The 27294-nt window shown below is 42.4% G+C and overlaps 1 protein-coding gene and 1 pseudogene across 2 annotated transcripts; one reads left to right on the forward strand and one right to left on the reverse strand.

The window, feature by feature from the left end:
- Nucleotides 1-229: 229 nt before the first annotated feature.
- LOC147242749 (interleukin-31 receptor subunit alpha-like) lies at nucleotides 230-12797 on the forward strand. 2 transcript variants are annotated; one of them, XM_086189028.1, is made up of 16 exons: nucleotides 230-396; nucleotides 2329-2598; nucleotides 2844-2973; nucleotides 3067-3248; nucleotides 3321-3433; nucleotides 4733-4783; nucleotides 4877-5030; nucleotides 6460-6542; nucleotides 6659-6875; nucleotides 6992-7159; nucleotides 8329-8430; nucleotides 8514-8657; nucleotides 8736-8876; nucleotides 9691-9775; nucleotides 9936-10017; nucleotides 10306-12797. In XM_086189028.1, the coding sequence occupies exons 1-16, from the start codon at nucleotides 342-344 to the stop codon at nucleotides 10735-10737; spliced, it is 2409 nt and encodes an 802-aa protein (XP_086045154.1). In that variant the 5' UTR covers nucleotides 230-341; the 3' UTR covers nucleotides 10738-12797. The 2 variants fall into 2 exon arrangements, with proteins under 2 accessions (XP_086045154.1, XP_086045155.1); XM_086189029.1 differs by lacking the exon at nucleotides 2329-2598.
- A 369-nt stretch (nucleotides 12798-13166) lies between these two features.
- LOC147242750 (uncharacterized) lies at nucleotides 13167-26560 on the reverse strand (annotated as a pseudogene).
- Nucleotides 26561-27294: the final 734 nt, after the last annotated feature.

The raw sequence follows: 27294 nt of genomic DNA on the forward strand, positions 1-27294 counted from the left end.
TTGATCCGGCTCATTGAATATGTTTCTCATTGTAGGCTAATGGATTTTGAAGAAAAGAGATATTTTAATTTCCACTCTTGTTTTTTGTGGGAATAAATAGACACATTAAGTGCAACTGTATGGGCTGGGCAAGTTCCTTCACTTCCCCTTAGCTGGCTGTGGCTCTGGTTGAGAAATGCTTCCTGATAGTTTCAGTGTTTCCTTCAGTTCCTCTCACTCGATGGCTGAAATACAGACTTGAGCAAAAATGTGTTGTGCTGCAGTGAAAAGTCTGCTGGAGCAGAAAGAGTGAAGGTGTATTTTAAACAGGAGATTTCTTTTTTCTGTCATAGGATAAAAGAATGTATTCCTTTTTGGTCACATTTATTCTGATGATAATATCCTTGGTTTGTGAGGGTAAGTCAAGCTTCTATTACTTGGTCTTCGGTGATTCATTGTGTTAAACTTCTGAGGCAATGTCAGTTGAACACTTGTCCCTTGTGTTTGCAGCATGTCTTGGATTATTATTAGTAGTAGTAGTAGTAGTGGTGGTGGTGGTGGTATTTATTATTATTATTATGTTATTATTATTATTATGTTAATATTATTATTATTACTTTGATCATAATAATCCTCAATTCACTGAAATGAAAACATCATTTTGAAGTAAAGTGAAAGGAGCTTGTGAAACATGGGCTTGAATTACATTTCCTGAGTAGGAAAACAAACAACCACTGGACTAAATGCTGAAAGGAGACAGACTGATGGAGATGAATTGACCTCAACATTCAAAGTTCTGCATAACAAAGTAGGACCTTTATCGATCAAAGAGATTATCTCACCTCATTTATAGTTAATAGAGAGTTGTACGGTTATGTCACAAGTGGTAGTGAATCCACTTAGTGAAAAATCAGATTGATTACTGAAAATCTTCCACTTCTTTCCTATGATGAACATGAATGGATTTTATTGCTGACATCCATTATCCCATTATTTTACAACTGATTTTTCTGATATCTGATTACCAGACAGTTTGTATGATATTCCCATTTTGTACATACTGAAAGCACATTGCACCAATAACAATCTAATTAAAAAATAAACAGTATCTGCCGATACCACTGATGAGCCAATGCTATCATGCATCTCTATTCATAACCATAATGCACCAGGACAGGGATTCCCAAAGTGTGGTGCGTGCTGTGCGTCCCCTGTGGTGCTGCCACTAGGGGGTGCGTGAGATAACAAAATGTGATGACAGTTTGGAGTGTTTTTTAAGCAGGATTTTCCCACACAATAAAGATGTGTAAATAAACATTTCCTTTGTAAAATTCAAAATCAAAAGCTGAAATATTAGTTTATAAATGAATGGAAGCTATTCAAGATGAAGTCTAGAAGAATTGGGAGTGCCTCAATCCGGTTGGAATACAAGTATAGAAGGGGGTGCGCAGCCAAAAAAGAATAACTGATTGATTTTTATTAAAAAATCATGCATTTCAAAGAATTAATGTAATTAAACACCAAGTTTGCTTATTCATCAACTCATTTAGACCAGAGCAAATTAATAGAAGGTGTGAATACAGCCTTACACAGAAAGGAGAGGATGGAAAATGGTCTGCAATTAAGACTGAGTCCAATTTTCATGAGAATGGAATCCGGATTGTCCAACAATAGTATGTTGCAGTATTTTAGACAAAAGAGGAGGTTTGAGATTATATGATTGTCTGAAATAGGATTGAATCCTGTTTTTCTTGAGAATGGTTGTGACAGTGGCAATTACTCTAAACCAGGGATGTGCAAAATGGGGCCTATGTGCCAAATTTAGTCTGTCATCGGGTTCAGTTTGGTCTGCAAGAAGAAATAAGAAAGATTAAAAAAAATAAAGGGAAATATCAGGCGTTGTTATAACATTTTCAGTTTTAATATCCTGAAATCCCTGGGTATGCTGTTTTATTTCTCATGAGGAAAAAGTTTCTCTAAAGATGTTGAATACCCTAACTGGTTGTTATTTTTTTCAATAATTTGAGCAGGCAAATGTGACACCTTAATTTGCACCAGTTGTTGACATAAGAAAAGTGAAAAATGGAGAGACAGTGGTACACAGACAAAAGGGCATGTTTCAGCTTTTGCTCTCCAAAGGCATTGCTGATCTAAACTAATGGAGTATTTTCAATCGCAAAAGATGCAAGATTACAAAGTCTCCAAGTGTCCAGAGATTTTTATTCACAGCAAAAGATTTGTGGACACTATTAATTGCAATGGAACAGATCTAGCTTAATGGTCCATTGTGTAACAGTTTGAATTTAATGAACCATCTGCCATGTATATTTACTCCACCTTTTCCTGTAGGGCAGCATGAGAAGAAGTGCAAAGTCTTCCCTGAAGATGCATACATCCCAGTGGGATCCGACATTGAGATAGTGTGCCAGAGTTACTGCATCCATGGCAAAGTATTTTGGACACTAAATAATGCGCCCATAAATGAAAACCTGTCAAAGTCAATCAACACCTCACACACAGCGCTGTCATTGAGGAACTTCACTCACTACAGTGCCACCCTGCAATGTCATGATGCTGATACGCAGCAAGTCCTCGGAGGCACCACGATCAGAACCTTCAGTAAGAAGTATTTTTGGGACCTCAATTCTGAAGGCAAAAGTAAAAAAAAAAACTGCCTGCTAATTATAAGGAGGGATGTTTAAGTTGATCATGACTTTGTCAGTGTGAGTGAAGACAGTTTGTCTGACTTTTGCAATGTGTTTAGGTGTTTTGGACGTTTTGGAAGTCTAGACATTATTTTGTTCTGTAATGTAGTCGCTATAAGATTAAATATATGATTTTGGCAATGTGCTTTTTTTCCACAGCAAAACCCACTAAAATATCCTGCATCTTGCATTATAAGAATCAGACGGATAGAGGTGTACCACAGCTGTTCACATGCAGCTGGGAGCATCAGATTAATTTTTCAAAGAAAATAAACTACACCCTACTATGGTGGGTTTTACATTTCCTCCATTTTTTTTTGGTGAATATGAATGCATTATTTTTCCTTCATGTATTTAATATAATATGTGTGGGTTTTTTTAGTGCCTCTAAATCACTTTCCCAGAGTGAGATCTGCAGCTCCCATGTGAAAACATGCACAGCTGAAGACGTACATCTTTCTGGTATAACCCCTCTTATTGAAAACATCACCGTCACTGTGAAAGCTACGACAGCTGTTTGGGAAGCTTACTCCGACCCCTATGAATTTGACCCCTTTCAGATATGTAAGTAACGTTAACTGCATTTGGCACAGTCTAGATAACATACATTATTCTAATTGTTGGATATTCCCCAAGTGAAACTTCCCCATCCCAAGTTAAATGTGACTGGCACCTCAAATCACCTCATGGTTGAGTGGACCAGGACAGTGACCTCCAGACAGAGTCATTGTCAGGTCAAATACTACAAGGTATGACACTCTTTTCTCGCCACAATTTAGGCTTTGAACTCTTCTCTGGAAGCAATGAGTTTGGATTGATGACTTTATACAATATGCTAAAAGGAAACAATATAAAAAAAAAACACACAAAGCAATAACAGTGTAATCAATCAATCATAGAAAATATATCATCATGTGAAATCTGGAAATTATAAAATTAGCAACTGCTGGGTAAACAAGTATGACATGCCATCCTCTATTTATGGTGTTCTAAAAGGATAAAGATGTTTTTTTTCTGAACTTAGAAAATTATCTGAAAGCCTCAACTGTGGTGGTGTGGAAGGACCCAAATTCAAATAGATGAAGCAGGCGGGACTTAACAGAACTCAAATGTTTATTAAATACAAAAAGCTAAACTTGCAAACCTAAGAGGTAACCTAATTACTTGAACTCAAAAAAGGAGCTTATTGGAGGAGAAATATGAGGAAAAGGGCTGTGACTGACAAGAACCTCAACCTCATAAACCACAGCTGAATGACTCAAAAAGGCCAAGAAACAAACAGTTAGGAAGTGACACAAGAGTACACGCACAGGGGAATAACATTTCAAAATAAAACAGAAAGCAAAGGAACAGTTGAGAGCAATGAAAATTAACCTGAACCTAACATAATTAAAAAAAAACAAAAAAACTCAAAATTGACTGATTGGATAAAAAGTGAAGGTTGAAGTTGTTGGATTTAGTTTATTTTGTTCATAATCGTAACAAAAATGGTAATTAAATAAATTTAACTTGGGCGGTAGCTATGTGGAACATTTGTTTTAACCATCTCTGTGTGTAGAGACAGGAGTTTCTTGGACCTCATTTTTTGGCGTCAGAGAGCTTGGGAAGCCGGGAACACTTAATATGATTAATGATTGATTAATTAATAATCAATTGATTTTTAGTGTAAAAATTTGCAGATTTATTGGTGATGAAAATAACTGTTTGATGCAGCCCTATTAGAATCTATGTTCATGCAATAGTATTTTTTTTAAACTGTACTGTAACTGTACCTACTACTACTACGTTTAACAGTTATCAATTTGGAAGAATTCAAACATCACTCCTAGTCGTCATATCACGTATATTTGGTAAATGATGGTGTGTAAGACTTGTTGTGGTATATAAAAAAAAAAAAAAAGTTTCTTTTAATGACCCAGGTTTTGTCAGTTTTGGATTACAAGTATTGATTTTGACGAAGCATCAACCCTTGCAAATATTTTAATTCCTGCATTTACAATTCCCCCAGTTTGACAGCAGCAGCCATGTTTGTTTTCCTTGTGTTGTAGGCCCGTGATGACAGAACTCAAGAAAAAGACACATTACCCTGGATCTCAACTGTGAAGCCTTTATTTAATATTTACCACAACAAATCTAGGATCTCTACAAGTGTAGTTTATATTTCTCACCAGTCTTTTCACTTTTCTTCTTAGGTGCTCAATAAGACTCTCAAGCCTTATGAGAAAGGAAATGTGACCATCGGAGAGGTAGAATTCTGCACTTACTACCATGTGTCAGTCCGCTGTTCTTTAGGCAAGACCTGGAGTGACTGGAGCCTGGAGAAAACCATTCTTACCAAACTTAGCAGTAAGTTGAATTCAAAAAATGATCCTGGCTTTGAAAATGAATGGAATTCCATCTGAGGCCACTCTGAGTTGGAAGAAAGTGAAAACTAACTGCATGTCATTTTTGAGGATTCAAGACTTTCAAAATACTAAGTGAAGGAAATAAAGATGAATGCGCCTTGGCCTCACTGATAGTTAAGATAGAAAAAAATAAGGAGCAAATACTAGATGTTTTATACATTACGGTCTACTCTGTGGTAATACATAATTTCACCAAGTATCTTTAGCCTGCATTACTTCAGACAGAATTGCCTCAACAAAAGATCAACCATCATCAGACATTCATGGAAGTCTTAGGATGCCTCACTGTGGTCAAGGCTGGCTGGCTTGTTTTTTTGTTTTGTTTTGTTTTGTTTTGTGTTTTTCTTTTTTCTTTTTTTTTCAAAGACTGTAAACATTTTTAAACTTAAACCTCTCACATTTTTTTTTTTGGTTTATTTGACACCAGACTTACTGATTCATAACTGAGCCCGGTGCTTTGAAATGTTTTGGTGTAAACATTTGAGCTTCATGTTCAATGTCCAGGCACAGGGGAATAACATTTCAAAATAAAACAGAAAGCAAACCAAGAACACAAAGGAACAATTGAGAGCAATGAAAATTAACCTGAACCTAACATAATCTAAAAAAAAAAACAACTCAAAATTGATTGATTGGATGAAAAGTCAAGGTTAAAGTTGTTAGATTTAGCTTATTTTATTCATAATTGTTACAAAAATGTTAGTTAAATAAATTTAACTTGGGCGGTAGCTATGTGGAACATTTGTTTTAACCATCTCTGTGTGTAGAGACAGTTAGGAGTTTCTTGGAACTCATTTTTTGGCATCGGAGAGCTTGGGAAGTCGGGAACACGTGATTAATGATTAATTAATTAATAATCAATTGATTTTTAGTGTAAAAATTTGCAGATTCATTGGTGATGAAAATAACTGTTTGATGCAGCCCTATTAGCAACTATGTTCATGCAATAGTATACATATATTAAAAAAACAAAACAACTACTACTAAGTTTAACTGTTATCAACTTGGAAGACAAACATCACTCCCTACATTCACCCTCCCTTTCTTCTGAGCATGTGTTTGTGTCAGTTTATGTGTCATTATTGTATTCATTTGTCTTGGCTTCATTTTATGAGTCATATTTTTGATAAGTTGATCTGGGTGATGCAGAATAAACATGCTTATACCTGCTCAGGCATGACACAATGTGAATTAAAAAACATGTCTGTATGGTTGAATGATCATTTTGTTGATGAAGACTGTTTTTTTTTCTGCTTGACAAATTCATAGTTCACAAAATAGTCCTTGCTATATTAAACAAATGGCTTTTATATATTGTTGTATATATATTCTACTGTAAGTTTTTAAAAACATGTTTAAATTCTTTACAGAGACTGATGTCAAGCTGCATCTGTGGAGAGCTGTAACCCAACAAGAAAAAACTGGAGTGAGAAAAATTTACATCATGTGGAAGGTAAGGAGGCCTCTCATTTCAGGATTGCAAGAGCATGTTTAAACTGACGACCTCCATTTTAGAACGCCCCAACCCCCATTTCCTTACAGACAGTATTTAAATCTCTGTCTTCGCAGGACATTCCTTCAACATGTCCGGGGACATTTACCCACTCAATCAAACTGATTCCTGACAACCATCACATGATCGGAGTAAACAATATGGATACTTTATGTGGCAATTCAACATGTGAAGTAAATATAAACCAAGATGCACACAGAATAAATCTCACAGTCTTTTCTAATGGAGCTTTTCTCAAAGAGGACTCAGTTTATGTTCCAGCCACTGCAGAAAGTGAGTTTTATAATGTCCATTCAAAATGTATCTGCTATACTGATTTGTTTTATTGATTGTTTTGCTCTGATGTATAGCAATTGTTTATCAAGCTTTTTTTTTTTTTTTTCATACAGCAGGCCTCCTTCAAGTTACAGACTTACAGACTTTAATCCTTAAAGGGGCTATACTGGTCAGCTGGAAAGCTCCAGTTCAGCCTGTCAGAGATTACATGATCGACTGGACCCATGATGGGAATGAATATCACTGGAAAGAAAGCAGCCACACCAACATTACACTGTCTGGTAGGTTAGATAACACATGACATCAGCGACGAATGGCTGGAAATGGTATAAAGTAAAGAGGATGAAATCTTAGAGGCCATTAAACCTTACAGTTATGGATGCTGATTTATTACATCATCGTCATTCTGTGTGTTATCTTTGATTGTCCTGCAAGTAATGGATTCGCTGGTAGAAAGGCGCAACAAGCAATAAGGCAGAGATGGCCTGAGCTGTATCCTGCTACTTTAACTTCTTTTCATATCATAAAGTAGATCAAAATTTAATTATGTTTTGTAAGTCTCATATTGCTTAGATAATATTAATGTGATACTGAAAAAGTGTATTTTGCCTTACAAGTTCTCACAATGAGGTGTCTTGAACCTGTAAAGATGTTTTTTCCATTGCATCATGAGTTCTTTTTGACTCAAGAAAGCAGAAAAAGCCAACGATGGATTATTAGCTCGAACCTAATGATGACTAGGGCTAACAACAGTTACAACTATTGAAGTGAACTGAATTGGGGCAGAACGGTGGTGCAGTGGTTAGCACTGTCGCCTCATAGCAAGAAGGTTTCGGGTTTGATCCCCGGCTTGAGCATGGGGTCTTTCTGTGTGGGTAACAGTTCAGACAGATGATGACTGGGGTGTGTATTGTTCTTTATGATGTTTTTAGCTCTTGAGAGAATAGAGGTGTTTGCAAAGTCTGACAGCGAGGGGAGGGGGCAGCCGATGATTCTATCCTCTGTCTTAATGATTCTCTGGAAAGCTTTCTTGTTTGCAACAGAACATCCAGCAAACCACACAGAAATGTAGTAGAACTGGATGCTCTCGACTGTTGATCTGTGCAAGGACACCAGCAGCTTTTCACTCAGTTGTTTTTTTCCTCAGGATCCTCAGGAAATGAATGGAAAACAACAGCAATGCTGCACTAAAAATGTCCTAAAAACATCCATTTACATCTCTTATGTGCATCACCCAGGACATTTCACTTTTTCTTCTTCTAATTGAATACTTACTATCATTGCTGTTGTTAGCCGTCAGTCGCTCCAAGCTAGAAATACTTGTCTGGCCCTTTTTGCATTCTGGGGGGAACAAAACATCTTTGTGAGCTCAACACACCTATTTGTGACTATACTTGAAAACCAAAGTGTATATTCTGGGCGTTTCAAGAACAACTGCTCTCCTTTACAGGCCTCCTGGACAAGACGGCATACAATATTACAGTTACTCCACTCTTTGGTGACAAGACAGGCCATGGCACACAGGCCCTTCAGATCTGTTCCAGAGTAGGAGGTAAATTCTTCTTTTGACTTTGATGGACGAGAATTGTTTTCATGGTTTACAAGCGTTGATTATTAAAACCGCTGCCCCCACAGGTCCGGGAGATTTCTCTATCATCAATGTTCAGGCTAATGACAAAAGTGCACTGGTGAGCTGGAATATGACGTCACAAGAGGCATGCAGAGGTGCTGTTGTCACCTACACTGTTTTCTATGGAACAGAAAACAGACTACAGTTCAGTAAGTCCACACACACATAAGTGTGCAAATCCAGTTTAATAATTATAACGTTGTTTCTCTTTCACGGTTTTTGTCTAGATGTTACTGTCAATAACACAAAACAGGAGGTCCTCTTGAATGATCTGCATCCAGACACTCAGTACAGCCTCTTTGTCAAGGCCACAGCTCTTACCGGAATTACCACAAGCAGTGAAAGGCACTTTAGAACTAAACAATTTGGTAAGTAGCCTACTTTGTGTTTCTCACCTACAGAAGACCTCAAGAAGACATAATTCATCTTGAAGAGGTTCACGGTGTAAAAATTCTGCAATGATCCTGTAAGACCATGATTCTCAAACTGGGTACCCATGAGTACCAGTGCTTTTATTCCCATTTTCCTCTGAAGAACTCCACTGTAGAAACCTGCTCCAGGGTTTCCTGCATATGCACCACAGATGAAAGTACACTAGGGGGAGTTCACTCATGACTTGATGGGCATTATGCTTTTGATGAAACATGGGATGGCTTTGGAGGATAAATTAAGAACAAAAACACTCACATCCTCTTATGATTGGCTTACTTTATATGGCAGAGCCAATATAACAAAGTCATAAAGAGTTCAGAAAAACAATTAAAAGCAATTTGGTGGAAGAAAACATGACAAAAATTTGGTGTATAAAACCAGTCATTACAAACGCCAGGAGGGTGAATGCGGTACTCACGCTACAGACAGACAGAGATTTCTGATCTCCTCTTTTACTTTTGCTTCTCATTTCAAGAGTTGCAATTATGGTACACGTGGCCTTAAGAAGTCCTTTTCACTACAAAGTCGCCTTTTCTTTTGAGTTTGCGGGTTATACACTGCTGTCAAATGTTTGAAGAGGAGTTATTTGTTTACAAATGACACTGGTAACATTCCCAACAGGTTCCATTGTTCTGTGGTTACCAGTTGCTAAACCAGCATAAATCATCTTGTACTATAAGCACAGACAACGTTATTTATAGAAGTGAATTATTTATTTGTCTTCAACATAAGGAATACTTTCTTTGATAGATCCGAGGCTCATCACGGCACTTAGTGTCAGCGGGAGCATTGTTATAGTTCTGGTGTTATCTCTGGGAATATGCTGCGTTATCTGGTAAGTTTCAGTCTTTTCTTGTCAGTGATGGTTGGATTGATTTTTGATCAAAAACAGAAATAAAAAGAAAAAGGCATAGTTTACAAGAAATTTTCCATTATGATAATGGAATTTTCAAAGATGCATCATTTCAAAGTTTTTTTTATTTTTATTTTTTTAGGTGGAATAAATTCAAGGAGAAGCCAGTGCCTAACCCTGGCCTCAGCTCTGTAGCATTGTGGCCATCACCAAGTCATCAAAAGGTAAACTCAGGGAGGACGCGATTAGGAGGAATGTATTACATCGTTACTGATGTAACCAAGGAGTGAAATAACAAAGAATGTATCTTTTTTTTTCAGTTGCACATATAGTTTACATTGGTTTGTGAATAGCAAGTCAAATAAATTGTTAATTTACCTTTACATAGTATTTTCCAGCATAAGATGATCTCAAAATCTTTCACTGAACCATTGGAGTGTGTGTGTGTGTGTGTGTGTGTGTGTGTGTGTGTGTGTGTGTGTGTGTGTGTGTGTGTGTGTGTGTGTCCACAGGCAATATGCCCTTTCCTGCCATTCAGTAATCCATCAGAAAGCCTCTGTGACCGTGTTTACATGGAGGAAACCCAGCCAGCCTCCACTCATATACCAGCTACAGGGTGTAATCAACACATTCCCCCAACCAGTGACCAGACAGAGGAAAACACTGAACCAGCCATTGTTCCAGTGCAGACAGACATACCGAAAGAAAGGTCAGCTGACCCTGAAGTGACGGTGCATCAATCTTCTGCTGGGGAATCCAGAGCACTGCTGTCCTCTGAGAGCTGCCAATTAAACCCTTACCGTAGCCAAACTTCCATGGAGACTCCTGCCCCAAGAATAAATAGACCATCTAAGCATCCACTTACCCAGAAACATCAAGAAAAAACAGCTCCGATAACAGTTTATGTCACATTAGACTTGTTTGATCAGGGCCAGGGCATGTGAGGGAATGATTTGTATACATTGCACAAAATATATTAAGGCTAGATGCAGGACAACATTTTCTATAGTGCAGAGAAAGTATAGTATACACACACACACACACACACACACACACACACACACACACACAGGGACAGGAATGGATGTTTTTCCTTGCTCTGATTCTCCACGAGCCACACTAGCTTCCTGAGACGCCTCATTTCGCCCATTCTCTGCAAAAGCTTGTAGCATTCAACAAGAATAAGCAGCCCCTAGAGGCTAAAATGCGTATAACACATGATAAGACAGATAAGTGGGATTTGATGACCAACACACCAACTATATTTCTGGCCTCCGAGCCTTTCACCTATAACAGAGTTAATTTGTCCTGGATAAGGAGCTTGAACAGATGTCACTTTAAGAGGGTTTATCTCTTTCGGAGCATGAATGCTCCCATGAAACTTCATGGTATGCCTATGTTATAGCATGTCCCATATCAGCCATGTAAAAATATAGATTCATATGTGGGTATCTTTGATAAAACGAACAAATACATTTTTCAAAAGGCAATTCAGAAATGACCTCTTGAAATAATTCACAGTGACCCCATTTACACAGCTGTATCCAGAGCTTATCCAGGAAAATTCAGATCTCAGTTAGAGCTGCAACTAACAGTTACTTAAATCATTGATTAATCTGTCAATGTTATTTGCAATTAACAAATGCACTGTTTAGTACATAAAATATCAGGACAATTTGAAAAATGCCTGTCACAACCTCTTACAGCCCAAAGTGATTTTTTTTAACCATCCAACAAACCCTAACCTAAAGAACTTTGTTTTCTGTCATAATAGACAAAAAGCCGCAAATCCATATATTGAACAGTCTCCAACCCACAAAATGTTTGACATTTTTGCTCGACAAAAGACCGATGTCAGTAATAATAGTAAAACCAGGTGGGTGTAAATGTATCCTGCTTTTTCCTTCTATCTTAAAGAAGCCCAGCAAAAGCTTCAAAAAGAAGCAGAAGCTAGAAAATCTTTCAGAGTTTCAGAGTGGAATGAGTTCTTACCACAGCTCTGCCTAATGAATATGCAAGAGTGCTTATTAATACCAGGTGTAAATGCAAAGCTTGAAGAAATTGTGTGTACAGATGCAGATCACATATGTAAATGCGCTAGGACAGATGTATGAATGAGGCATAACAGCCATATTGATGACATTGATCGTGGTTATATATCATTTACAGAGTGATCAATCAATTATTCAATTTTTAAGATTAATTTAAACATCATAATGAAGCTTTCTGTGGGACACCACTAATTACTATTACAGTTGGTCCTCTGCCTTCAACTTGATAATGGTTCAAAAATTGATTGACTACAATGAGTGTGAGGAGGAATGATTGTGACCTTATATCACACTTTATGGCCCATGTTTCAAAATGTGATGTTTTTATGTAAATAAATGTGACACAAACATAAAATATTTATAACCAAACATTTGGTGCAATAACTGGTATATTGATGTTCTTTGTAGAAATACGATCAAAAGATTTATTGTACATTATATTTTTTTAGTGCTCTTATTTTCTTTATTGCAATTGTTTGCTCTTATTGTATGTTTTATCTATCTGTACTTTTTATTCTTTTTATTGTCCGTATTTGATGCTGTCTTTAATTGTACTGAGTTTTTTTTAAATTTTTTTTTTATTATTCTGGGTAAGCATTGCTTGATTAAGAAAACTCAGTAGAGGGTTGTTTTTTTTCGGTGTCCTTGATAGAGATCCTATTGACCTCAGTATGGGACATGGGGCACTGAATCTTACCAAAAATAACCTGTCACGTATTTTGGAAGTGCAAATGCAAATTGTCAGCATGTCATTATTATGTTTTGCATACTTGCGATAAGACAGTTATAACATGCTAAGTTACCATACTGGCACTGGAGGATTTGCAGAAAAAAAAAACCCTCTCATATTCACAAGCTGTCTCAGTCTCTCTTTATGACACAACACAAGTTATGACTTGTGGTCTCAAAATATGTAAGTGTTTTCTCTATATGCTCTACAAAAAATCATAAAATAGAATAAAATCACTTTTTTTTTAACCAATGTTTTAGGGGCCATGACATTCCTACGGAGCCCCGTAGGGGACATGAAGAAAGAAAAAAAAAAAACGAGGTGGGGGAAAAAAAGGGGGGGCCAGTTATCTCGGGGTCTGAGATAACTATGAAGAGAAAAAAAAAACTATCTCGGACCCTGAGATTCACATAAATGTTTTTTTTTTCCACAGTTTTGTGTACACACAACCTTCATATCAAAAAGTAAATGCAGTAAACAGCATCACAATAATGATTATGTACGTGCAAAAATAAACTTCATCCATTCTCTGGGGAGGGTCGGTTAGGCGCACTGTAGTTGAGTGTCCATCCTCTGGAGAGGGTCAGGTGATTTACAGAGATGCAATGATGGCCTCTCTTAGGTGCATATACAAGTTCACAGCCTGGTATGGATCTGTTGGTGGTGCAAGATGGGACTCGGCCATAAATCAAATCAAATCAAACTTTATTTATATTGCACCTTTCATACAATAAAATTGCAATACAAAGTGCTTCACAAAAATAAAAACAATCAACAGCAAATACAATACAAAGCAATACAATAAATGTTGAGAACCCGCCCCTCCCAATCCACATGACCACATACATGCATGCACGCACCCCCCCCCGACACACACACACATACACACACACACACATCCACACATGCACGCACACAACCACACACTGACTGTCAGTAGAGACATGGCAGGGCACTGAAAATCCTATTGAGGAAGGACCACCTATGGGAGCCATCCACACCGGGAGGTGCCACAGCCCAAAACCACACCGCCACCGAGACCCCCCAACCCGGACAGACTGGGTACACCCCACATATAATGCAGAGCCCCCCAGCTCCCCGGGCCTGGACGATCCTAAGGACGACGCCCCCGCGGGTGGACCAGACACACCTCCCAGTGTGGAGGGCCCCCACGAGGAAACACTGGAGCTAAAAACTAAAAGACTAAAAGATAGTAGAGTATGAAAGAACAGGAATTAAAATAATATTAAAATATAGAAAATCTAAAAGTTTAAGAGCAAATGAAAAAGTAGAATAAAATAATTAAAAGATCAAAACAACAATAAAATACAGTGATAAAATTAAAGGATAAAGAGACTAAAGCAGTTAAAATCAGTTAAAAGCTAAACTAAAAAGGTGAGTCTTGAGCCTCCATTTAAAAACATCAACAGTCTCTGCGGTCCTGATGTTCTCTGGCAGGCTGTTCCATAGCTTTGGGCCATAATGGCTGAAAGCAGCCTCCCTGTGGGTTTTTGTTCCAACTCTAGGAACGACTAAAAGGCCGGTGCCAGAGGACCTCAGGGTCTGTGAAGGTTGATATGATAAAAGCAGTTCAGATAAATAAGATGGGCCAAGACCATTAAGACACTTAAAAACTACTAAAAGAACCTTAAAATCAATCCTGAAACAGACAGAGAGCCAATGCAGCGATTTTAAAACTGGTGTAATGTGCTCCCGCCCTCTGGTCCTCGTCAGCACACGTGCTGCAGAATTCTGGAGTAATTGTAGATTATAGATGGTTGTTTTGGGAATACCAGAGAGCAGGGCATTACAATAATCTAAACGACTGGAAATAAAACCATGCATCAGCACCTCCGTGTTAGCCTGAGAGAGGAACGGGCGGACTCTGGCTATATTCTTAAGATGATAAAAACCTATCTTAGATATATTCTTGACATGTGGAATGAAATTCAGCTCAGAGTCAAAAATGACGCCGAGGTTCTTTACAGATTGTGAAGGTTTAAAATCTTGTAGTTTTGGTCAAAGTTTCTCTCTCTTGCCTTCAGGGCCAATGATTAAAACTTTTTCCTTCCTACAGCTGTAGGAAGTTCTCTGCCATCCATGACTTAATATCTAAAATACAGTTAAAAAGGGTATCAATAGGCCCTGTGCCATCAGGAGACACGGCGATGTATAGCTGCGTAACATATGTATGTATAACAGCGTAACTAAGGAAGCTGATGCCGTGTCTCCTGATGACGTCCCCAAGGGGAAGCATGTATAGATTAAAAAGTATTGGACCTAAAATTGACCCTTGGCGCACCCCACACTTAATTTCATGTGTTCTGGAGGAACAGGCATCCATATTTACAAAGAAAGATCGATCTGAGAGATAAGAACTGAACCAGATAAAAACAGTACCAGAGAGGCCCACCAGGTGTCTGAGTCTGTTTAATAAAATCTGGTGATCTACTGTATGGAAGGCAGCACTCAGATCCAGTAGTACCAGGACTGTGAGTTTTGTTTATCAGCGTTACACCTGATATCATTTAAAATCTTTAAAAGAGCTGTCTCGGTACTGTGGTTTTTCTAAGAACCAGTTTTTCTAAAATTTTACCTAAAAATAGTAAGTTGGATACAGGTCGGTAGTTATTAAAAGCCCCTTCTTCAGAAGGGGCTTTACCACCGCCGTTTTAAAGACAGTGGGGAAGACACCCGTCTGAAGAGAGCAATTTACAATCCTTAACATCTGTTCCTCAAAGAATTAATAAAATGTTTTTAAAAGAATGCTCCTTGGTCACCTCAGACTCACGGTATGAAGTATGTTAAAACCCAGGTGGATAACCACTCTCCCGACTTAGGATGGAAGTGAGCCCAGCAGCTCCGTGAGTTTTTGGAGGAGAGCTGGGACGGTGAAGCCTGGGTAACAGTGGGTAACAGCATTAAAAAAGCGGACATACCTCACGGTGGAGCCGATTATTGCTGTAGTTGGGGGGAACAGTGGGCGAGGATGCGTGGATGAAGATGAGGTGGGAAGTGGAGGAGACTTGTTGCCGGCCGGAGGGATCTCCACTAAGTCACGGTGGGGAAGGCTGCCAGAGTGACGGCGCACCACTTCTTTTAGGAGCTTACGGCGGACAGAGGAGGTCGAGCTACGGTGTGGCCCGATAGATCAACGGATTGTGGGCTGGCTAAAGACTTCGTTCATAAAATCCATCTTGTTCACAACAAACCATTTCGCCTGCCTTACCGACGGATACCTCCTAGTCATTATGAGAAGCTCCGTACCACCTTGAATGACATGGAAGAGGAAGGTATCATCTGCAAATCCCACAGTGAATACGCGTCTCCACTCGTTCTGGTGTGGAAAAAGAATGGCAAACTCCGTATCTGTACTGATTTTAGGTGGCTCAACGCTAAAACAGTTAAAGACGCCCACCCATTGCCACATCAGGCAGACGCTCTAGCTGTGCTCGGAGGGAATACGCTCTTCTCAACTATGGATCTCACCTCAGGTTTTTATAATGTCCCTTTACACAAGGACGATAAGAAGTACACAGCATTCTCGTCTCCTTTCGGGCTCCACGAGTACAACCGTCTACCTCAGGGTCTGTCAAATAGCCCCTCGACATTCATGAGGATGATGATGTCGATTTTCGGAGATGAGAACTTCTCGAGCCTGTTGTGTTATCTCGATGACCTGATGGTCTTTGCACCCACAGAGGAGAAAGCCCTGGAGCGACTACAGATGGTCTTCCAGCGTCTGGGTGCAAACAACCTCAAACTGTCGCCCAAAAAGTGCCACTTCCTCAGGAGGTCCGTCAAGTTTTTAGGGCACATTGTCAGTGAGAACGGCGTTCAGACAGATCCGGCCAAGGTCCACGCAATAAATGATGTCAAAGAAACCGACCTCATGGAGTCTGACAGGAGGACACCATGTCCAAAGAAAATCCGATCCTTCCTTGGAATGGTCATGTATTACCCACATTTCATCGAGGGCTGGTCAGCCAAAGCAAAGCCATTGTTCAGACTCACAGTGGAGTCGGACACTCAGCCCGTCGCAAAGAAAGGCCGTAGCCCTAAAATGAAAAAAAGAAGTTACGCTAGACTCAGACCTTCTGACTGGACAGAAGAATGCCAGACGGCATTCCGGACAATCAAAAATGATCTGTTAGTTAGTGTCACCTTAGCTCACCCAGACTTCACTGTGCCTTTTATTCTAGCTGTCGACGCCTCCTTCGACGGAATAGGAGCAGTCCTTTCTCAGTTCCCTCGCGGCGAGACCATAGCCAGGCCGGTGGCCTTCGTCAGCAAAACCCTCTCTCGCTCGCAGATGAACTATCCAGCACATAGGCTTGAATTTCTTGCATTAAAATGGGCTGTCTGTGATAATTTCAGTCATTGGTTAAAGGGAAGACACTTCACAGCCTGGACGGATAACAATCCGTTGACATATATTCTGACCAAGTCCCTGCTCGACGCGTGTGAACAGCACTGGGTCGCCAAACTTGCCTCGTACAGCTTCGACCTTAAGTACGTCCCCGGCACCAAGAACGTGGTCGCCGATGCACTAAGCTGAGAGCCATTTGTCCAGTCCTGCGTCAGTCACCGCCTTGTGACTGAGCCTTATGCGCTGCTCCTAGAGCAAGTGAGTGGCTGCGTCAACGAAACAGTCCAGAACACGTTCAGCTACTCCAACAACTGCCAAGGCATGGTGGACGCAGGCAACCCACCTGGAGAGGACAATGTCCCCACAGGGTTCCATTGCTTCTCAGGAGATCGCTGCCCTCCTGGACGCCCACTCCATAGGAGGTGCCGGTCAAATGAGAGGGATCGGAGCCATACACTTAACACCTCAACCGGAGGACAGTTCTGCTGCTTTGCCCCAGAGCAGACTCCTACAAGAACAAACATTCTGCAAAGAAATCCAAATCTCTGAACTCCCTTTCATCAGCCCTGTTATCAAGCATCACAGCTGCGTTAAGTATATTAGCATCAGGAACACCCTCATAGCCTGGTGGGAATTTCTCAAAAGCAATGGGCTCTCGAACACCCCTTGCAGGCTCACACCTATCTGGAACAATCCTGACATCCTGCAAAATAAAAAAAACAATACATTTTGCTGCATGGGCAAATAAAGGGATTAAAAATCTAGAGCATATCTTCTAAGACAAAGAATTCATACAATTCAACCAAATTACAGCAAATTATGGTATTAACAAAAACAAATTTCTGGAATATCTTCAGCTCAAATCTATAATACAGGCACGGTTTGACCTTACCCAGTTACACTTAGAGCTTCCACCTAGAATAACAGATTTTTTACTAATTTCACCTCCTAAACTACTGTCTAAAATTAACTCAATAGTTTCTACAACAGAATTTATAATCTCTATTCCTTCCTCCAAATGGGAGAAAGATCTGTCGATCAATCCACACCCTAACTTTTGGATACAAATCTGCTCCAACACATTTAGAATGATTCGCAGTGGTAACCTACAATTAAGAAATTACAAGGTTCTCCACAGAACACACTACACAGGACAAAGGATGTTCCAGATGGGCCTCACACAAACAAACATTTGTCCATATCGTGCAACTGGCTCACCAGACTGCTATCTGCATGCTATATGGCTTTGTACACCTGTTAACAATTTTTGGCAGGGGGTTTGTAAAGACCTATCACGGTGGTTAGAGTACCCCATCCCCATCTCCCCCTCACTTTTGTCTGCTAGATGAACTAACAAATGTTAATATGGAAGTAAACAAATCCTGCATGCTTCTCACGGCTCTAAGCATCGCAAAGAAGGCCATCTTGATTAATTGGAAATCCAAGAACAACCTAAGCATTACTCAATATAGAAACCTTTTATTAGACCACATTTCCATGGAGAGAATGTCTGCTTGGGAGGAAAGTCGATCGTCAGAGTTCGAACAAATCTGGTCCCTGATAATTAAATCCATCACATAGTTTTGATGGGGGGGACTGGGCTTCGTGGCTCTGGCACCGGGGCGGGTGGCTATGGACGCTGGCTACCTTGGGTGTCCGGTGGCTCGCTGGGCTGGTGGGCCCGGGGTTACTGCCTTCTGGGGCTGCTTTGGGTCTCGCCTGGTGAGGGACGGTGTGGGGGGTGTGGGTGCGGCTTCCCCTATCATGGCGGCACCCTGTGGGATTGGGGGTTGGGGGTCCTTGGGCTGGGTTGGGGCCTCCACCCGGTATGGGGGGGTTGGGGGCCCTTGGCCCTGGTGCCGGGGATCCGCGCCGCGCCGGGGTCCTGCGGTGGGGGGGGCTGTGCTCGCCCAGTCCCCGGGCACTGGCGGGGTGTGCTGGCATGGGTTGGACCTGTGGCTGTTTCCGGGGGGGAGGGGTGGCCTGGGGCTCCACGTGTCCTGGGGGTTTCTGGGTGCGCTGGTGGCCTGGTCCTGACCTACCTGCTATCCTGGACTGGGGGTGTGATGTCCTGGCCCCCCAACATCAGCTACAGCCAGCTACACACAGCATCCAAGACAAACCGTAGCACACACACATATACACACACACACTCACACACACACACACATACACACGCTTATACACACATACACGCACAACTGACCCATAAACACACACTCAGAAATTTATCTAAAAATTATATTCAACCAAATGGTAAGCCTGCACCGGAAATTCTGCAACCAATGTTTTTTCCCTTTTGTTTTTTTTTTCTTTTCTCCTCTACGTTGTTGTTGTTGTTACTTTTTCTTTGTGTGTTTGTTTGGTTTTTTGTTTTTTTTCTGCTATTGCTGTTGTTGTTTTTGTCTCCCCCCTCCCCCTTGTCTTCCCTATCCTGTCCCTGTTCTCTCTTTCTATCCACTCCTGAGCCTCAGTCCGGTAGCTTTATCAATGAAGCAATACCATTCCCAATAAAATTAAACATAAATGGCAATAGGAGGAGTTTATCAGATTCCTCCTATGCAGAGTAAAACTGCTTCAGTACAACAAGGCACCAGGAACATTGATGCTGCTTGCCCCAGTTACTGAACTGGACAGGTTAAAAAAAAAAAAAAAAAGTCAACAAGAACAGGACAGTTCAGTGAGCAAAGCCATGTACTATATACAGAGACAGAAAAGACCAACCAGACGTGATGGCATGCTCTACAAAAAGACGAGAGACCGTGGCACAGACAAAAAGCTCTTCCAGTTCATTGTACCTGATTCCTTGAAGCAGCAGGTCCTTCGTAGTCTGCATGATCAGGCCGGCCACCAAGGCCAGTCCCGCACCCTGTCTCTTGTGAGGCAAAGGTTCTTTTGGAGCGGGATGGAGCAATATATAATCCACCATGTAAAGAACTGTCACCGGTGCATTGTGGGCAAAACACCCGAGCCTCGTGACCGTGCGCCACTAGAGAGCATCCGCACGTCCCAGCCAATGGAGTTAGTCTGTATAGACTTTTGGTCCGCCGAACAGGGTGATAAGACCGTGGATGTTCTGGTGTTCACAGACCATATTACTGAACTGGCTCATGCCTTCCCATGTCATCACCAGTCGGCAAAGCAGGTAGCTCGTCGTCTGTGGAGTGACTTCTTCCTCTACTATGGGTTCCCCGGACGTGTCCACTCGGATCAGGGAGCGAACTTTGAAAGCCGGCTGATCAGAGAGCTGTTGGAGATGGCTGGAGTGCAGAAGACGCACACAACTCCTTATCATCCGATGGGCAACGGAGTCGCAGAGCATTTCAATCGAACCCTAGGAAATATGATCAGAGCCCTCCCTCCACAGTCCAAAGCAAAGTGGCCGCACATGCTAGAGAACCTGACTTTCTGTTACAACTGTACAGAACACAAAACGGCCGGGTTCGCTCCGTTTTACCTCCTTTACGGACGGATCCCACGTCTCCCAATTGATGTCGTTTTCCAGCATGCATTTCCCAATGACACCATGGTCAGCCACCTAGACTTTGTAACCAACCTAAAGAAGGATCTACAGGAAGCAGCTCAAGTTGCCCAAAGGCACAGTCTCCGTGTGCAGGCACGACAGACAAAGCATTACAATCGGGGAGCCAGACGGTTGCCGTTGGCTGTTGGAGACAGAGTTCTGTTGGCTAACAGAGGAGAGAGAGGCAAGCGCAAGATAGCAGACAGGTGGGACTCAACCCCCTATGAAGTGCTGTCAGTCAGATCTATGATAAACGTGTACAGGATTAAGGATCCCTTTTCAGCCAAAGAGAAAGTAGTTCACAGGAACTTACTGCTTCCAGTCAGCTTCTTGCCACTGGACGAGGAGGAGCTGGACCAGGATCCTGCGCACTCTGACTGCGACTCCACCGCTTGCGGAAGTGACCTTGCTGTTTCCATACCTGGAGAGATGAAAGACTGTGATGCTCGAACTATCCATTGGAAAATGCTGACAGGAGATGATGCAAGTGAACTTGGCCTGGACGAAGAGGACCAACCAGAGAGCTCATCTGTAGTTGTCGCTGAAGCAGTCGACCTTACACACCCGAATGATTCAGTCAGTGAATGTGGTGACGGTGTAGTTCGAGACAGTGTTGAGGTGCACTTACCGTCTGATGCCACATGTCTTGATAGCCCTTCACAGTCTCAGATGGGCACAGACTCACCACACCCTAAAATTCAGGCTGGGTCAGCTTCGCCAGACACTACCAGTCAGGTTGGTGCAGTGTCACCACACACTAACACTCAAGTGGGGGCAGATACTAGCAGTGCTCTTAGACCAGTGATTACTGCACAGCCAGTTCCAATCTGCACAAGACTAGGTAGGACTTTTAACCCGCCAGCACGTCTTATCTGTGAGATGAATGGTCAGGATGTAGATGATTCTGCATCCACAGTTAGTTCCGTTCTTTATTTTGTCAAGCACGTGTTTTCTCTGTAGTTTGAGTAAGATCAGAGACTTGAGTTGGCCTGCTGGCTATTCATAGTGAGTGCTTCTATATGGAGCTGAATGTTTTTAGTGTGAGAGGTTTACACGGCATCTCTTAAGTCTGTGTTAAGTCAGGGACCAGGGCCTGGTCCTTTTCTTGCGCACTCCTCAGGGGAGAATCGTGGAATTGACATAGTCATATGAGCTCTAAGATTTTTTTTTCTTTTCTCTCTTGTCCCTTGCTTATGGCTTGGGTGTGTATCCCCTATTTAGCAGAATTTAGGGGGGTGTACGTAATGGTGTGAAAAGAGTCATGGTGTAAATGAAAGGTTTTTTGAGTAAATCCTGCTAAAGCAGGGAATACTGCCATCTCCTGGTGAAAATGTATGCTCGCACGCAAGCTGTCTGTGCGCATGCTCGGCACTGCTGATGAGGAGATGACAGGGATGAGCTGTGTTTCATAGTGTGGAGAGATGAAAACATTCGTAAATGTTGTCAAACTTTATGAAACTTGATTAGACCTTTGTAATTTGCTTTAATATTTTATTATACACTTTTGTTTTCAATTTGGCACCAAATAAGCCACTGTTAATTGTTTAAATTATATCCACTATATATGATCATTGTGATTATTGTAAATATCAGATAATTAGAGCCTGAGCCAGAAGGTACTTCTGGTGAAGATCCTATTACGTTTGCTCGGCAGAGCAACACATTAGCAGCACTAAAAACACTACAAACACACACTAAACAGTGTGCCAGGCCCCCCCAACACCCATGAGGCAACTGGGCCAGACGACCCGGAGCCAGTTTTCACATACACACCCATTCAAAACCTGGTACTAGACTGTTCTTGCTGTCAATGAGCGCGCGCTATATGCGCATAATGCGCATAACACGCATAATCTAATTTCACCCCCTGAACATGCATGAAATTCGCTGAAATTCGGCACAATTGTCTGGCCTGCCTCAACATTCACTAATCAAAAACAAAAACACCACAAAAGTCTATAGCGCCACCTAGGGAGCCACACAAAAAAAAGATAATTTTTTTTAATTTCGAGCGCTATAACTCCTCACACGAAAGTTCAACAAACATGGGACCAACACCGTTGGACTCGTATCATCAAGACGAACAATTGGTACACTCTGACCCCTCACCTATCTACAACAGAATGTCCACAAATTGGACAAAACTGTCACAATCTTGACTTTTTTACTCCCCGAACAAAATCTTTCTTCTCCTAGGGCATTAATGCTATCGCTTCCAAACTTTCACACATTACTCTCCCAACACTGCTCTTCAAAAATCTTTAAGGTTAATATACTACGCGCTCAGTTTGGATTTTATAAGCCGTCAAAGTTGGGGAGACAGGGTACATACTGTCAAACAAATGCTTCTCACGTCTACACCATACATCCCACAGCTTTTACAAACACACGACTGTAATCCTGACAAAAAATCCCTACAAAAATATGGTATTATGTGTCACTTTTGACCAACGTATGCCGATTTATTCAGCTTTTACACACTACAATTTTCTTAATCCTCCTCCCTCTCCACTCTGGCACAGATCAAAGAAAGTGCAGGGGGGAGGGGTTCTTAAAGGGCCAGCTGGCAGCTCTGCTTTCACTCTCTGCACTCACACTGTGCAGCACACTGAGGCTTTTATCTCCTAAACTACAAGGCCTAGGGATTTGCTGATTACACTGTTGGATTCGGGCCGGTGTCAAGGACGCAGCCGCAGGCCGCGCGGGGGCTCAGGCCCTAACAACGCTGCTTGCAGCTTTAATTGTTATTAATCTTTATTATTGATGACTGCCGATGAGGAGATGACAGGGGTCGCACATGTCGTCGCCTGACTCACCGCTGTGTGCATGTGCTCCCTCTTGTTGTGTTGCAGTGCTGTGGGAAATAAAACCACCATAAGACAGTTCTCTGTGTCAATGCGTGGTTGATGGGACGGGACAGGAGTGTCACACCTGAGACCAGTGTAGACAAATTTATATATATTTGCTTAAACTGTAGTTAAATTTATACATACATTCACTTAAAATAGAATGTAGGACACACAAGGTAGTTGTAATAAAGATGTTTCTGTGGCAGTTCCCAAAGAGGTAGAAAAGGTTCCAACACTGTATTTAGTTCATCAATGTATTTCTTTAGTGTTAGTAGCGGTACCGGGATCTCCTGCTCATGCATCCCAGGCAGAATCGATGACTTAGCTGCAAGTCACCTTATTTGACCTCGTGAACATCTGGAAGTAGTAAAAGGTGTTTTACAGAGGGGTCCTACAAATCTCCAAAGCACCAGGATTAGTTGGTGCCATTGCGACACTAGGAAGGAACTTATAAATACTGGAGACAACACAGATCGACATTCCAAGATATAAGACAACAGAAAAACACTTACTATCAGCAGTAAAGCACAGACCAGACTGTTTAGAGTGGACAGGTGAAAAGGTCACAACAGGGAATAGCGGGAGTGTAGATCATGCTAGCATCACTCCCTCAAGTCAATTAAGTCAGAACAGAGTCCACAAGAATTTCTATGGTGGGATGAGGCCGTGAAAGATAAGAGCATGGCCGTAAATCGGAAAGAGGTTTTAATCTTCACAGCTGCAACAACAAGGCCACGATGGACCAGAAGGGACTGGCATGGGGTCAGACAGAAGATCCTGCAACAGACATGAAGATCAAAAATACACACTTGCACGCAGAAGCGATCACATAAGCACCTCCCCTGTAACACATACAAACTGGAGAAGATAGTTAGATCGTTGGACTTCTTGCCCCAACGCCAGGGACGACGCATCTGCGTATGCTGACTCCAGCATAGGGGAAGACGATCTCCAGAGCTCTGTATTCTTTCCTGTTAATCTGAATAAATTCTTTTGAACCAACTGGAAGGTGTCCTCTCCGGATTTTGAACAGCGCAATACATATACTCTGTGGGTCCTTCTGATTGATTAATGATGACTTGTTGAAAAATTCCTACACCAGGAAGGCTCACGAGCGGGTGTTGAGCAAGGTGGACGAGAGCTGGTAGAGGAAGGGTCCCACACCACGGTGTCGTCAGCTAATTTGCTGGATTGCTCTGCTCTGCTCAGAATGAGGCTGGATAGTTTGGGGAATTGAGTGGTGAAGCCAGACAGCTGTAGATCCCTCTTCTCCAGCTCAGCTGAAAGGCTGTCCTCCTTGAGGTCGGCGATCATTTTATACGCCTTTTGGAGGAGAGGACCGTCCTCACAGTGGACCGGAGAGACCCGAAGAGGCCATCATCCTCAAGAGAGAAAACAGCAAGTGCCAGAAAGGGGAGAACGGTGTGGTGCAGTGGGCTCAGGTGTGCAGCAGGCCGGGGAAAAGGCAGCTGTAACCCAGGGAAGGTCAGGAGACTTACTGCCTAGGGCCCTAAAACAGGCCCGCTGCTGATGGATGTCTCAGGTAAGTCTCCGCTTGATAGCTGGTAATTTTTCCTGTTTGCTGTTGTTGTTAGCTGCTGTGGCTGGCAGGTGCTGGGGCCTGGCCTGCTGGAGTCTGGCTGTGTAGCTCACCGGCTGGCGGGTGCTGGGGCCTGGCCTGCTGGAGGCTGGCTGTGTGGCTCGCCGGCTGGCGGGTGCTGGGGCCTGGCCTGCTGGAGTCTGGCTGTGTAGCTCACTGGCTGGCGGGTGCTGGGGCCTGGCCTGCTTGAGGCTGGCTGTGTGGCTTGCCGGCTTGTGGGTGCTGGGGCCTGGACTGCTGGAGGTTGGCTGTGTGGCTCGCCGGCTGGCGGGTGCTGGGGCCTGGCCTGCTGGAGGCTGGCTGTGTGGCTCGCCGGCTGGCGAATGCTCACAGCTGGTACGGTTGCTTGTTGCTCGCTCTCTGGGTGCTGCTCGCCCTCTGGGTGGGTGCTGCTCGCTCTCTGGGTGCTCATAAAGATGTGACAGAGTTCATAAACATCTGGATCACATGGTATGGCCAGCCGAAAGACACAATCATTTTGGCACAGTTGAATGTGTTCATCTTCAACAGGGGAGAGAAAATCTGTTGTCCGGTAAAGTTCAGGAACTGTATACATCACATTAGGCCGACCATTGGGGACATTCAGGTTTCTTGACGGCCTGATGTTGTGCGCATTCCACACCTACGCAGTGTCATCCAACTCATCCTGTTAAAAAATATATTTATACATTTAGGAAGAGCAGTACATATAGAACAACATAAGGAAAACACTAAATTACAGCATTCACACATGACCAACCCCACCCTCTCTGTCCCTCCTTCTTCCCTGCTGTCTGGTCATCACTCCTTTCTCTCTTTCTGATGTTTCTACCCCTCCTCTCCATCTCTTTCCTTTTCCTCCATCTCTCCCCTTTTATCTCTATTCCTGTCTCCTTCTGTGTCTACCCCTCCTCTCCATCTCTATATTCCCTTTCCACCCATCTCCATCTCTCTGTCTTCCCATCATCCCCTTTCCCTTTTCATTTTCTGTCCTCCCTCTCCGTTACTCACTCCACACTCTGTCACTCACATACACATGCACACAAAATAAACATACAAACAATATTCATCAACTCACTTGGATGAGTCCCATGCAACAAAACTGCTGCAAGCTTTTGTCCAGAAACTCACAATCAAAATGCCCATTGTCTGAGGTCTGCAATAAAGGCTAACCACAACTCCATGCACTGGCTGCGTAGGAAACCCCACCAATATTCAATTCTTTGATTGGTGGTGCTGGCTCCCTCCAAGTAACTATCAAGGGTGTCCTCTGGTTGAACAAGGACGAGGAAACGTTGGAAGCCTCTAACATGTCCATTTTCAGTTCCGAGATCGCCTCTCACAACTCTAGGACACCCTGGAGACGCTGCACCACTTCTATGTAGTACCCTCCAATTAGTTTTGGGTCACTACTTGTTGTGTAAGCATTGAGCCAGATTACTTTTCTTGAAAAGCCATCGATGCAGCCATTCACACAAATACCATATGGCTTCAGTTTATCATATGCGTCCAGGTGCCAGATGAAGTTCGGCACTTTGGAGAAGTAATTCCTCCGTCTGAGACGCCCCGCTTGCCTTAATGACACTCCCCTGGGATCCAACTCCTTCAAAACCAAACGCACATCTTTTCTCACACGCATTCCATGTTCTCTGCATTTAGCATACATCCACCTGTACCCATGAAGCTGTCCAATGTACTGTAGTTGGTTGCTGATGAATTCGACCAGGACCGCCAGGTACGTGTCCCCTTCCGCTGAGCATTCTCTTAAGATGTTGTTCACTGATACGAAACCCGTGCCTTCTCTCAAGTACTGATTTAATATCTTTATATTTGAGGCCACTGGCGACCTGTCCAGGGTGTACCCCGCCTCTCGCCCGTTGACGCTGGGATAGGCTCAAGCCCCCCCGCGACCCTTAATGTGTAGGAATAAGCGGAAGATGACGATAGACGACGATGGATATTTGAGGCCAAGGTCGAAATAAAGCTCTAGAAATTGCTCCATTGTTGTTGTTCTTGTCTTCCATGACAACCTAACTGACCAGGAAGAACATTGATATCACTACGGAGTCCCTGGGGGGACATGCAGGTTATGTCGAACCCCGAGTTAGTTGTCTTGGGGACTGAGATCGGTATCTCAGACCCCAACACAGCTATCTCAGACCGCGAGATAGCTGGCCCCCTTTTATTTCCCACCACGGTTTTTTTTCCGTCATGTCCCCTCCGGGGCTCCGTATGTTGTCGCCCCCAGAAGTATGATAAAAAATTACATTGGCTTTCAAGTGGTCATAACCTGCGAGGGTATTGACTTCCTGTTGACCTGATTTTTTTTTTTTTAGTGCGAAAAAGAGGACTGACAGGCACAAGTGGATGGACACGCTTCATATCGCGAGGCAGAGCGGT

The sequence above is a fragment of the Aulostomus chinensis genome, chromosome 20 (assembly GCF_037954235.1).
Source record: "Aulostomus chinensis isolate RoL2024-O1b breed Wild chromosome 20, RoL_Achi_v1.0, whole genome shotgun sequence".
NCBI lineage: Eukaryota > Metazoa > Chordata > Actinopteri > Syngnathiformes > Aulostomidae > Aulostomus > Aulostomus chinensis.

Excerpts from the sequence above, each read along its gene's own strand:
- LOC147242749 (XM_086189028.1), top strand. The coding sequence starts at position 342 with ATGTATTCCTTTTTGGTCACATTTATTCTGATGATAATATCCTTGGTT. Across the intron at positions 3,249-3,320 it reads ATTTGACCCCTTTCAGATAT|TGAAACTTCCCCATCCCAAG; the intron begins GTAAGTAACGTT and ends ATATTCCCCAAG. Across the intron at positions 10,018-10,305 it reads CATCACCAAGTCATCAAAAG|GCAATATGCCCTTTCCTGCC; the intron begins GTAAACTCAGGG and ends GTGTGTCCACAG.